Source organism: Hemicordylus capensis, chromosome 5 (genome assembly GCF_027244095.1).
Source record: "Hemicordylus capensis ecotype Gifberg chromosome 5, rHemCap1.1.pri, whole genome shotgun sequence".
Classification (NCBI taxonomy): Eukaryota; Metazoa; Chordata; class Lepidosauria; order Squamata; family Cordylidae; genus Hemicordylus; species Hemicordylus capensis.
The window spans coordinates 186249406-186263652 of NC_069661.1; the positions used below are offsets into that span (position 1 = coordinate 186249406).

The 14247-nt window shown below is 41.7% G+C and overlaps 2 protein-coding genes across 4 annotated transcripts in view; both read left to right on the top strand.

Annotated features, from left to right (window-relative positions):
- Positions 1–1556, top strand: part of LEMD3 (LEM domain containing 3) — a 40312-nt gene extending 38756 nt beyond the window's left edge. Inside the window, exons 11-13 of the mRNA XM_053254741.1 lie at positions 94–199; positions 284–362; positions 556–1556. Coding sequence (XP_053110716.1) covers positions 94–199; positions 284–362; positions 556–719 — 349 coding nt within the window. The 3' untranslated portion in view covers positions 720–1556. The remainder of the gene's footprint in view (positions 1–93; positions 200–283; positions 363–555) is intronic.
- Positions 1557–5239: 3683 nt separating this feature from the next.
- MSRB3 (methionine sulfoxide reductase B3) overlaps positions 5240–14247 on the top strand; it is a 105857-nt gene continuing 96849 nt past the window's right edge. Inside the window, exon 1 of one of the 3 annotated variants that reach the window (XM_053258466.1) lies at positions 5240–5399. In XM_053258466.1, coding sequence (XP_053114441.1) covers positions 5333–5399 — 67 coding nt within the window. In that variant the 5' untranslated portion in view covers positions 5240–5332. The remainder of the gene's footprint in view (positions 5400–14247) is intronic. The other 2 variants (XM_053258463.1, XM_053258465.1) reach the window with 2 other exon arrangements.

The window sequence follows — 14247 nt, forward strand, 5'->3', positions numbered from 1 at the left end:
TTCTAATTAAGATTGCTTTAACATTTTTGAACTAAAACTCACCTTTAAGAACAAATACTGAAATGCAAGTTTTGTGATTTTGTGTGTTTTTAGGGAAATAGGTGATCACTGGCATTTGGCTATTCAAGAAGCAATCTTGGAAAAATGCAATGATAATGAGGGAATTGTTCACATAGCAGTGGACAAAAATTCACGTGAGGTAAAATTTGATTTATAATAGTTATTCCATCTATTCAGTGTTCTTGTTAGATCTAAACCAATGCTTTATTTTTTCCCCCCTCAGGGTTGTGTATATGTCAAGTGTTTGTCTCCAGAATATGCTGGAAAGGCTTTTAAGGCATTACATGGGTCATGGTTTGATGGTAAGAAATTTAGTTTACAAATAATCCAAGTGGTTGGTGGAAGTAAACCAACTTCGACAGCCAAAGTGGTTAACTTCTAGATAAAAACAAAAATATTGTGGAGCAAATTATTTTTGTTCCTTTTTATAAGTGTAAATGAGTGTGCGTGCATATGTGTGCGTAAAGTCTTATATGTTGAATTGTATTTTTACAGGAAAATTGGTAACAGTAAAATATCTACGGCTAGATCGATATCATCATCGCTTTCCCCAGGCTATTACTTGCGATGCCCCATTGAAGCCATCAAATACACATATGAACTCAATGTCACATCTTCGTCTCCGGACAGGCACAACCAACTCTCAGGGAAATTCCTGAGTCAGTTTACAACTATTAGAACTGTTAACTTGCAGCAGGAAACATTTCCTGTCTGGCCCTGTCTTCCACTTTTAGTACTTTTGTATGTAACATTTTCATTAATCAACGTTCCAGAAGTCTCATTTTTCAGAATGTCTGAGCAATGAGGCAGTAATATTGAACTAAAAGAACAATTGCTCTATGAAGTGTTGTGGAGCTCAAGCAAATTGATACATAAGTTTTGCATGACAAATGTTGAATTTATTAAACATTCTCAGATGTGGCTGTATTTTTGCACCAACAAGTGTTTAATAACAATCTTAAGAGCATGGAGATGTACTGTATTTCCATAGTTTCCTGTGAAATAATCTTGTGGGTATTTTGTAACAAAACCACCTACAGTTTCTGATGGCAAATAAGTAGAAGTGTTACTTTGTCTGGTCTTTGGTTTCTGTTGCTATAAACGCTTCATCTGTGTCACCTAAGGATGGGGAAGCTATTTTGTCTTAGTGTTTGCTGAGGGAAAACCAACTGAATGCAGATGTTCTGATTTTGTATATAAATGTATATGCTGGTGGTGGCAGAGACAAAGTAATCTTGTTTTGTGAGGATGTCTGCATTAAAGCAGTGATGAATAAGCTTCCTATTTTATTCATAACCTAATGTTTTATATATTTTGGCTGTATCATTACATAAAGGTCAAACAGCCAAACACCTTGAAGTATTAGATACAAGTTAAATATCTTTTATAGGTTTTATATTAAAATATCTGGTTATGATTTTTGTGTGAATGGTCTGATATTGTAATTGTGATAATGGATTCAAAATTGTGAGCAATAAAGAAGCAGTTGGCAGGTACTCAAATTTGTGAAAAGCTGTTATTTATTACAAATGAAAGGCTATAGCAATGTACCATTGGGGAATAACTTTCCTATATGGTTTTGCTACCTAGACATCTGTAAAACTAAAGATGCACATATTCTGGAAACACAAATCTTGATTGTAAGAGCTTAAACATGTAGTACATTTATATGAAGAGTTGTGTGTGATTCAATATTTGTGCATTATTTACACCTACAACTGCAAAATAGTTGAAGTTTATATGGTATACAGGTGTATGGTATACAGGTGATGCAACACACATAATTAGATGACTCAGAATTTCTCCTTAAATACCTTCGTTTATTGCATAAAAAAGAAAAGCAGATAAAAAATGTTTCAATGACAATTACGTTAGCTTCAGTGTTTTTCCAATTCTTTCTATGGATCACAACTTTATATTGTTCTAGCTTCCACTCTAATTACACACAACCAGGTAGCAATTTCTTAATCAACAAATTTTACTTGCAATTTACTTTCCTCTCCCCCCCGCCCTTTCCCTCTGCTTATTTGGTGACTAAGAAATTGCTACCTGGTTTTGTGTAATTAGAGTGGAAGCTAGAACAATATAAAATTGTGATCCATGGGAATATTTGGAAAAACACTGAAGCTGATGTAATTGACATTGAAACATTTGCTTCTTTTTATCTGCTTTTCTTTTTTATGCAGTAAACAAAGATCCTTAAGGAGAAGTTGAAGTTTAGTTCAATATATAAAATCATTCAGTACACTGGTACCTGCTGTCAGCAGGCTGCTGATGCAGCATAATTTGTCAGTCCAGCTGGCTACTGTATAGATGAAGAGATGGGAAACCAACCAGTTTAAAATACATTTATTAAAGCCCAATTTTATTGTAGATATGAATCTGCAGCATGAACTTGCACAAATAATGCACGTTTTCGTATGGTTAAGTGAACATAATGCACACTATTCTGCAACAGAAAATCCTATTGTGCCTTACCTTTGTGCTTTTTGTGGGCAACATGTTTAATAATGGAGGGTTTCTTATCTGAAAAAACAAAACAAAACCTTAGTCTGTTTTATGTCCTGGATCCTAACAAATGAGTATATGTAATATAATCAGCCATGCAAAATTCTACTCACCAAGAACAAGTACATATTTTTGACAAGTGAGTAGGTTTTGTCAAGTCTAGTAGATTTTTCATGAGATTTACTATATACATATACAAATATGTATAATATACATGTATATGTATTATATGTATATAATCAGATTTTGCTGTATTTGTGCATCATAGTGATTTATTGATGTGATTAGTAACCATCTTGTGACCTATTGCAAGTGTGAATGTAAAATTAGTTGTGGCAGTTTAAAAGGTTGCCTTTTGATGCAGATGCATCTTTCTTGCTTCTAAACTATTTGTAAACACTGTACATTTATTATAGTAATCTGTACTATTATGCAGCTTATTTTACGTAAAAATGTTGACCAATATTCCTCCCTGCAAGACAGATGGGAATGTGTATAATACCTTGGACATTTGAGAAAATCAATGTTTGTAATTTGTCCTGTAAAAACAACAAAAGCAAAACAAAACTAATTAAAGATTTATTAGGGCTTTTTACATATGTGTCAGTTTTTTAGATCTTTGATATTCTGGAGCATCAAGACCAGATCTTAATGTGAATGGAGAGGGGGAGAAAGACATAGAAGGGGGTGATTGAAGGTTCAGCAGTCAAAGCTACACTATCTACACTGTGTTGCACGAGAAAGTGTGTTTTGTGCTGCCCGATTCTTCTGAGGGACTGGTGCCTGCATCTTCTGTTTGCTGCTAAACAGCTCTCAGAAATAGAGTGGTATATTGTGGGGAGTGCCTTGCATTGGCTCTAAAACTCCATGCATGTACACGAACTATTGTTTGCTATACAGTATAACTTTATGACAGTAGTCTTCACTGTTTTTCAAGCAGGGGACCACTTTGGTTAAAACAACAAAAACCTTCAGTGTGAGAACCAGTTCCCACTGTGTCCACCTGTACAGTACTGGACTTTGCTCAGTACTGGAGGGCCCTTTAAAAGAGGTGTTGCCCTCTCTATAGAGCTCTATAGGGGAAATGTTGGGAAAGGCTACACTTTCCAGCACTGTGTGCATGCTTTCCATGATGGTGTAGGGGTTCAAGAAAGTTCTGTTTCCCTTAAAGGATCCTCACCAGCACTGCACAGTGGGAACAGTCATGTCATGGGGTGCCGGGGAATGCAGAGTACTCAGCTTTAGCTTTGCACAGCCCCAATAAACAATTGGGGAGCTGCACTTAAGGTTGGTGGTAGCCCCCACTGGCTCCCAGACCTTGTATTTTGCTTAATGGGGTTGTATAGAGCTGTTTGTTGTACAGCACAGCAGTTATATACAAAAGTCTAAAAGCAAGACAGCCTGGACCTCACTTGATTCTAGCTTCCTGTAGCATAATTTTTGTAACACTTTGTACAGATGTCTTGTTTCAAGTATATTGGGAGAAAATGACTTCACAAGATCCTCCTCCTGCTTCCCCCTCTTCAGCAGCAGCGGGGCCATACCAGAAGCACAATCAACTTCTTAAATCGTCTAGCTTCAGCCAAAGCTCCTCACTTTGTCATCTGCTTTTGTACTTGGAGATAGGCATTCTGGAAATTAAAGTATATTCTTAAAGCCATTCTGCAGAAATCTATGTACTCTAGTGGGTACGTGATATCATTCATTTTTACTAAAGAAGAGACTTCAAGAGTGAGCTTTTGTTTATAATAGTCAATTTTCTTAGATGCTGAAGTGAACAGCAAGTACTTCACTGCAGTTGTTTGGTTTAGTTGAATTTAATCTTTAAGGTAATAGTAGATTCTACCAGGTTTTACGATGAGAGTGCCTAGTGAGGTCTCAGTTCATGCAATAAAGCATTTCCAGCATTGTTCCTTTTTTGTGATTGCTCTTGTTCAATCGATTTCAGTATCTGTTGAACCTGAAGTGGACTCTAATCTAATAAATGCCTATGCTCTTAAAAATTAGTATTTGAGGTACTATACTCTAATTAATAATAAATAGTTGAAGACTAAAATGGCTCAAACGAAATTCGTTTGGCACATCCCAGAAGTGAATCTGCTGAAATCCTTTTGCTTGCGCCATCGTCCCCTAGTGGGATGAATTTAAGGAAATAAGTCAAGTCTACTCTTCCAATTAATCACCAGGAATTTTACATATTAACGCTAAAAAATAAAAGTTTGAGACAATATACACCTGCGTACTACAAGGGAAGGCAGACAGCAGAGAACGGCTATCAGCGCCTTCATGTGCCGCTTATGAACTTCTAGAAGAATCTGGTTGGTTAGTTACTATTGGAAACAGATCGCTGGACTAGACGGAGGACCTTGGTCTGATGCAAGCGCGCGCGCTATACGCCTCAAACATTCTTAGGCAAGAAGGTTGCGTGAAAGGTCTCCCTGCCTTCCTGCATCATCTCCGCCTTTCAATCCTAGTAAGCGTCATTCCAGAAGCAGTAGTTTCCCTCCCCTGCTTTTGGAATGGTTCTGGCCGAGCCGGCCGGTTAGTGACTATATAAGCAGAGAGGCTTTACCCGTGGCTTTTCTTTTCCTTTCTGTATGCTCATATTTGGAGCTGCCTGGGCAGCCGGTGCCTAGGAATTTCCCGTCATGCCTTCTTGAGAGGTGGCTGGGCCTGTCATCTGACTGGGGGTTGGGTGGGTAGCGACGCGGAGGGACGGTGCTCGCGCGGGCCCCGGCCGCTATACCTTCGGCCGCTCCTCTCCATGCGCGCGGAGTTTCTCTTACGGTTGAACTTCGCTTGCTTTCTGGCGGCCGCTACCCTTGTAGCAGGTAAGGGAGCCGCTGCTGGTGGTCTGACTCCATTCGTGCTGGAGCTTCTAGGGCCTTTCCTCTGGCCCGCAGTCTTGTTCCCCCACCCCCACCTCGAAGTGGCAAGAGTTTGAAAATTGAGGGGTGGCGGGTAGGACGCAGGCTCTTTGTAGGTTAGAGGGTGGGGAGGCGAGGGCTGAGAAAGTTTATCCTGCCACAGGGCATGTACTTCGGAGCCAATACCTCGGATCCTGTCACATACTCAAATCGCCCTGTCATGGAGTGTGATGGGGTTAAAGTGTGTGATGAAAGCCTTCAGTATGTTTGTGTGGAATTGCAGTGTCATCTTTGTTAGTAATTGTGACAATGGAAGTCGCAAGGGGTGGTGGCGGCTCTTCTGGCTTAAATGTGGAGTAAGAGAAAATATATGAAGAGCTGCCTCTCTGGAGGGATTTCTCACTAATATCTCTTTAGTCTAGCATTCAGTTTCCCCACTGGCAGCTAGCCAGATCAGGCCCCTGGAAGCTCACAAGCAGGACCTGAAATATGGACATGTATTTGGAGAAATCCAAAGTACTTTTTTCGGCTTGGTTTTGGCACCCACAGTGTGGGAGGGCTAAAAAAAGCAATGCCGCTGAGCTGAGATACTTTCTACACAGACTTGCTTGAGAGCCTCTTTTTAAGGGTCATGCACTGGAGAAATTGGCATTTTATTTTCTCCTTTTGGGTGGGCAGGAGGGATGATGCAGCAGTTCTCAAAATAAGCAGTCTCCTAAAGTTTAATATTTAATGCTTCAAAGTGCAGCTCTGGCAAGTGTAAAAATAAGGTCGCTGACAATTTGCCAGACTTTTGTGAATGTTAAAGGGTATATTCTAGCTGGAGATGGGATATAGAAGAGCCCCTATATAAAAGTCATGCTGCTGTAGCTATAGAATAGTTGACTACTTATTCTTAATTTTCTGGAATTGTGTTCACAAATGAAAACTTTGCCTCTAGTTTTGCAGCTTATTACTTCTCTGTATGTAGTTTGAAACTTATGTAGAGGAGAAAGAGTGGCTCTTCTCAAAAAGATTTCAGAAATGAGTGTATTTTCTCCCTGGAATTTCAATCAGCACTGAACAATAAAATCAGTCAGAACAATAAAAAATACTATACATATAAGTCAAGAAATGAACCTTTGCAATGACTAACAGAATGGCTAAAACTAGTTCCTTTTATAACCTCATGAATGTTGAAGAGTTATATGACTTCAGAGTGTGAAACTATTAGCTTTTCCTCCGGTTCTCATTCTAGTTTATGCTGTATAACATCTTCTTATAATAACTGTAAAAGTGCTTTAAGACAAAGAAGAGTAGCATAAATTATAGTATATATTCTCTTGTGAGATGAAAGCAACGAGACAAATTAGTGTTGTGTGGCAAGAAAATGCTCTATGGATCCATGTTTTCCAAAACTTCTGAATTAAAATGGGGAAGATGCTTCATTCTTCCTCAGAGGTTTATATGTATATTAGAATCATAGAGTTGTATGGGTCCTTGTAAGGCCATCTAGTCCAGCTTCTGCTCATTGCAGGAAATCCATTTTCTGAACACCCAGAATGTTGTGTTCAGGCATTTTCAGTTGCAAGACAGTCAAGCTAATATTGCATTCTAGTGTCTTGCCCTCACTCCTTGATTCAATCCCAGTTTCAATTCCTTGCTTAGCTGCAAACTGTGATCAGAACAAGCCAACATTTGCTGGTTTCATGCATAATAACAAATCCCAGATTGTGCTAATTTGCAAACAGAAAGTGAAAACTTTTCCTCCTTGCATGTGAAAGTGAGGGGAGTGTTTGTGTGTGAGGCTGAGGCTTGTGATCATCATGCAAAAGCATGACTAAACCATAGTTTTGCATCATGTCTCAACTGGACTGTTCTGGGAACCACGGCAGTAGATTATCAGTAGTACTGCAACAACAACAACAACAAATATTCATATACTGCTCTTCAACCTTAAGTGGCATAGCAGGGAAATGCTTGACTAAGGTTGCCGGTTTGAATCCCTGCTGGTACTATATCGGGCAGCAGCGATATAGGAAGATGCTGAAAAGCATCATCTCATACTGCACGGGAGGAGGCAATGGTAAACCCCTCCTGTATTCTACCAAAGAAAACCACAGAGCTCTGTGGGCACCAGGAGTCGAAATCGATGTGACGGCACACTTTACCTTTACTTTCAACCAATGTTCTCAAAGCGGTTTACATAGAAAAATACATAAATAAGATGGTTCCTGGGCTACGTCATGAGAACCATTGTTGAAAAGTAAATTATAAACTAATAGCTACCATTTCATTTGATTAATGGCTCAGTTATTAAATGTGGATGCATTTTTTAAAATTAAAGAATTGCTTTTAAATACATTCCAGTGTTCCTCTGATATGAATTGAAATTAGTAATTTCAGCATATTACTGATAGCAAAATACTGATTGAAAATAGCAATATGATTGACCGAATTGTATATTGCTACTTTCCCACTTACATTACAGTTTCACTGCTGGGTACACACACACACACAATACCCCTATATTATGATTTCACAAGTAATCACCCAGATAGTTGACTTGGGTCATACAATTGGGGTTGAATCTAATTTATATGGTAGGCAACCCAATCCTATGCATGTGTACTTGAAAGTCAGTCCCACCAATGTCAGTGTTTCCAGTAAGTGTGCATAGAACTGCAGCTTCAGTATGTTATGTGGGGAATGGAGACTCAATCCCTGCTTGCTCGCTCGCTCACTCACACACCAGAAAGCTTACGGAATGACACTTTTGTGCCTGTTGCTTTAAGGATTAAATAGAGCTCTCAGGTCTTTGGAGGAAGGGAAGAATGAATGGTTATACATGGTGGACTGTCCCTTTCATGCATGATGCAGGTCTAGCAGATGTATGTGTTTGTTTTGTGTAACCTAGCACCTGCAGAAAATGAAATTGTGTATAAAATATTTTTATTTTTGTTATTTGTGTGTCAAATCTGCTTCTCCTAATCAGTACAGAACAAAATACCCAGTGTTTTTAGACAGATAATCAGATGCTGGTATTCTGTGAATTATTTGTTGTAACATATAGATGTGTGACTTTGTGATTTTATTGATAGTGATATGATGATCTCTTTCTGGCTTACAGTCCACATGTTAAAAATACTTATATACCATGCTTCAGCAAAAAAGTTTGCAAAGTGCTTTACGTATAAAAAGGTATAAGATGGTCTTATGTCCCAAAAGGGCTCATAATCTGAAACAAAGATATGGTAGTTATCAATCTACCCACGCTGTGTGGAACAGTGTCAGTCACTGGCTTGGGGCATGCACGCTCTTTGCGTGTGCGAAAGAACCAGACTTGGCCCCCCGGCCCCTGCAAAGCTTTCTACACCTCTGATTTAGGATATTATTTATGTACCACTTTTTCACAGAAATTTGACAAAGTGGTTTAAATTGCAAAAGGGCTAAGAAGATGGTTCCCTGTCTCAAGAGGCTCGTAATCTAAAAAGAAGCATAAGGCAGTCTCCATAACAGCCACTGAGAGGAATGCTGTGCTGAGTTTCTATCTCTCTGCTAAATGTAAGAGAAGCCCCTACTAAGTTCTTTGTAAGTGATGGCAAGTCACCCAGGGTGTAGGGCAGAATTTGTTGTAACTGCAGTGATATCCCCAAGTGCAGTAGAGTACAGTACTTGAGTTTTTCTTGGCTAGGATGAATAACTATTCACTTACACGGAGAAATGAAACAGGTGCATATGGAGGCTAAGCCTTATTCCTGCTTTTTGTGACCTTTAGATTTGAGCCTGCTATCTCCTATCTTGGATTTTGTTGTTGTTGTTGTTACATTTATATCCCGCTCTTCCTCCAAGGAGCCCAGAGCAGTGTACTACAATATTTCAAAGACTGATGTCTTTGCTGTATCTTTCTATCCTTCCTTATTTACAGGCATAGCCTGCAAGCCTCTGCACAGTTACATAAGCTGTACTGTTTAAAAAGAGCAGAGTTAGTTAAACTGGGTAAGGGCTTTTGTGTGGGAATGTATAAATCAGCCTTATTATAATCTTGTCTAAGATGGCAAGGAATTGGATTAAGTTAAATGAAGGCGATTTAAAAAAGAAAGCAGGTGTCTCCACTAATTGTTTTTTCACCTATTTAATTAAGAGTTCAAAAAGATTTTCATTAAATCTAGGCTATAATCGCTGCTTTAGACAAAGCATTGTTTCGTGCATTCAGAAGCAGGTTTAAAGAGCAGGAGATCATAGATCTTGCTTGGCCATGTAGCAGCCCCTTTTTTCATGTTGCTAGGCCTATCAGGCCAGTAGTGAGTATGCCAAACCACTGCTTTGCTCCATCCAAAAGGAATCAGTTGGACAAATGCCACCTGTGCCCTCTGCATAACGTATTGTTATTGTTCCTCCTTCTATGCCTTTTTGTGCAACAGAGCATATCTTACAAACTGCTCCTATATGCCCTTTCTGTAGTTGTGACTTGTACATGCTTTTATTTGCCTTCTAGTTGTGGATCCACTTTCTGTTGCACAGCTACCACATGCTCACTGCACTTGAATGGCAGCCGAGATTTTTAAAAAACAATCTTCCAGATCTCCTACAGCAGACCCAGTTCGTCCACAGACCCAGACAACTTGTCTCAGACTTTAAATTTCAGGCACTGTTTACCTCACTTTGAGTCATCCTAGCTCTGCTTGATTTTCCAATGTTGATTATGCTCGCTGCACTCTGGCACCTGCATCTGTCTCCCCAAATGGTTGCTGGATGGCTTTCTGTACGCACTGCCAAGAGCAACATCCCTTTAAATTGGCTATCAAGGGCTGGAAGCAAATATGCCTGCTCCCATCCTGTGAGTGTGGTTGGTAGTAGATGCTAGTGGAGAATCATTTCTGGGGTGAGTAAGATCGTATTCCATGGATAGGTAAATGTGCTGCTTGTTCTCTTATTAGTTGGACAACACTGGAAGGAGAATCTTTTGCAGGAGCATAATTTTTTTAAAATGTGTGAGAATCATGGGATAGGGGGACAAGTACATGTATGGATTGCTAACTGGTTGAAAGACAGGAAACAGAGGGTAGGTATCAATGGAAAGTTTTCACAATGGAGGGAAGTAAGAAGTGGGGTCCCCCAGGGATCTGTCCTGGGACTGGTGCTTTTTAATTTATTCATAAATGATCTAGAAGCAGGGGTAAGCAGCGAGGTGGCCAAATTTGCAGATGATACCAAATTCTTTCGGGTAGTGAAATCCAAAACAGATTGTGAGGAGCTCCCAAAGGATCTCTCCAAACTGGGTGAGTGAGAGACAAAATGGCAAATGTGGTTCAGTGTTGGCAAGTGCAAGGTGATGCACATTGGGATGAAAAACCCCAACTTTCAAGTATACACTGATGGGATCTGAGCTGTCGGTGACTGACCAGGAGAGGAATCTTGGGGTTGTGGTGGACAGCTCATTGAAAGTGGCGATTCAATGTGCGGTAGCTGTGAAAAAGGCCAATTCCATGCTAGGGATCATTAGGAAGGGGACTGAAAATGAAATGGCTAATATTATAATGCCCTTATACAAAACTATGGTGTGACCGCACTTGGAGTACTGCGTACAATTCTGGTCACCATATCTTAAAAAGGACATTGTAGATCTGGAAAAAGTACAGAAGAGGGCAACCAAGATGATAAGGGGCCTAGAGCACCTTTCTTATGAGGCAAGACTACAACACCTGTGGCCTTTTAGTTTAGAAAAAAGACAACTGCTGGGAGACATGATAGAGGTCTCTAAAATCATGCATGGTGTGGAGAAAGTGGAGAGAGAGAGAAATTCTTTCCCCTCTCACACAACACTAGAACCAGGGGTCACTCCATGAAATTGATTGCCAGGAGGTCTAGGACCAACAAACGGAAGTATTGTTTCACACAACGCGTGATCCACTTGTGGAACTCTCTGCCACAGGATGTGGTGACAGCCAACAAACCTGGATGGCTTTAAGAAGGGTTTGGATAACTTTATGGAGGAGAGGTCTATCAGTGGTTACTAGTCAGAGGGCTGTGGGCCACCTCCAGCCTCAAAGGCAGGATGCCTCTGAGTACCAGTTACAGGGGAGTATTGGCAGGAGAGAGGGCACGCCCTCAACTCCTGCCTGTAGCTCTCAGTGGCATCTGGTGGGCCACTGTGTGAAACAGGATGCTGGACTAGATGGGCCTTGGGCCTGATCCAGCAGGGCTGTTCTTATGTGTGGGTAATTGAAGTCACCCATTATTACTGCCCTGCTTCTCCTTGACGCCTCCCTGATTTCCTCCTGCAACTCCCAGTCACTGTCAGTGCTTTGATCCGGAGGGCAATAGCACGTCCCCAGTAGCACATTTCCTTTCAGACCTTGTATTATCATCCACAGGGTTTCTGTGGAGGACTCTGGTCCACCTAGGTTTTCTATCGTGTTAAATTGTATCCCTACAGTGCTACTCCACCTCCAAGCCGCCGCCCCTCCGCATCCTTTCTTTAGAGTTTATATCCAGGGATAGCAGTGTCCCACTGGTCCTCACTGTTCCACCATGTTTCTGTTATTCCCGCAATATCTATTTCTGTGTTAGCAACCAAGCACTCCAGCTCACCTGTCTTGGCTTGGAGGCTCCTGGCATTAGCATATAAGCACCTATATGCTGAATCTCTTACCTGGTGTATGTCATCTTTCTTTTGATCCTTTAACCAGCTGGCACAGCCTTCTGTCTGCTCTTTATGTGGTTCTGCTCTGTCCCCTTCTGTTTTATCTGAATCCTTTGTACCCTCGCACTTTAAAGGATGGCATTTGCTGAACTGGATACTGCCCAGCTGCTGTCGGCTATTCCCCAGGCATCATTTTAAAAACTGCTCTGCAAATATTTTAAAAGCTGCTCTTTGATTTTAAGCGCCAGCAGTCTGGTTCCGTCTTGGTTCAAGTGCAGCCCGTCCCTTTTGCACAGGCCTTGCTTGCCCAAAAATGTATCCCAGTGTCTAACAAATCTAAACCCCTCCTCCCGGCACCAACGTCTCATCCACACATTGAGACCCCTCAGCTCTGCCTATCTCACTCTACCTGCATGTGGAACAGGTGGCATTCCTGAGAATGCTACTTCGGGGGTCCTGGACTTCAATACACCACTGATCAGCCTAAATTTGGCTTCCAGGACCTCCTGGCTACATTTCCCAACATTGTTGGTGCCGACGTGCACCACGACAGCTGTCTCCTCCCAGCACTGCCTAACAGCCTATTTAGATGCTGCATGATGTCCACAACCTTCGCACCAGACAGGCAAGTCACCGTGCGATCAATACGCGGGTCAGAAACCCATCTCTCTACACCTCTAATGATTGAATCACCCACTACAAGGAGACCCTGTCCCCCAGAGGAGTATCCCCTGTGCAAGAGGATATGGGCTCATCTTCCATGGAAGGGGGCCCTTCTAAAGGAGCATTTCCCTCTTCCTCAGACCAATGTCCTCCTTCCCTGAGACCTTCATTCTCCCTGACAGCAGAGGAGGGGGCACAGCCTTGGAGTGGGATGCCTCTACCACATCCCTGAAGGTCTCGTCTGCATGTCTCGCTGAGCTTCTCCGGACCCGCCACCTTGGTCTCGAGGGGACGAACTCGGAGCTCATTGCACCGAGCGCACACCCATGACTTTTGCCCATGGAGTAAATAGTCATACATGTGGCCCTCTGTGCAATACACTGAAAAGTGCCCCCCTCCCTGCTGACTTTCTATCTTCATACTGGTTTTTTTGGGCTGTTTACAGTATTTAGAGATAGTTTATGAGAAGGATAGGTCTCAGCTGTAATGGTCAACTATTTAACTGTCCAAATAGCCTTTCTCAAGAATATGAGGGGGGGGGATTTGTACTTACCTTCTCTTCTCCACCAGGCTCCTTGTGATCACAGGGAATGGTCCAGGCTCCCCCGTCAACTCCCACAAAACTCCAACATCCTGTTTGCTATCCCTGTTCTTTGTGCTCCGTTCGCTATGCTCTCAGGCCTTCACCACTTATGTAGAGAGTAGGCTTCAATCTGCGACACAGGATGTGGGTCAAAGGAATGTGGGGCCTCCCACAGCCCTGGCTGACTCCACCCCCTCCAGGCAGGGACAAACAAAAACTCTGGAGTTCTCTAGCCCTGGCAAATAACTAACACAGAGAGAGAGAGAGAGAGAGAGACTAGGACTTATCCCTTAACGAGAAAACAGCCTCTCAAAATCTCTTCTCCTCCTGTTAGTTAGTTTGAAGGGGGAAAAGGCTAGATCTTGTTCTATTTAGAAAAGCTTGCTCACCTCCTGAAGCTGCTTCTGCTCTTCCCAGAGTAGGCTTCAAACTAGAGCCTACGTCTAATCACATTTGATCACTAGCAAAGAGAGGAGGCAGAAATGCAATACAACAGATTTATTTAAGGATAAAAGGGGTACAGGAAGGCAAAAGTTAGGGAAGACAATAACATCTTAACAAGAATCTTACTGAAGGTAATTTAGCTTAGGGTCCAAATTGCAGGCCAAGGCTTACCGTAGAAAGTGTTCGGAGGTGGGAATTGTGAGAAGAGAAAGGGGTTAAGGAGACTCAGAGGCAGAAGGTTAGCTTTACCTATCCTTATTCCAGTGGTATGTTTGGTGCACTTGCAGTTCAGTGCACTGGCAGGTCTCCTCTCAGAAAAAGGGCAGAAAGGAAGGAAGAAGGAGGGCTAGGGAAGCCAAAACATGCTTCCCAAAACATGTTTTACCCCTGGTGGCGCAGTGGTAAAGCTGCCGCCCTGTAACCAGAAGGTTACAAGTTCGATCCTGACCAGGGGCTCAAGGTTGACTCAGCCTTCCACCCTTCCGAGGTCGGTAAAA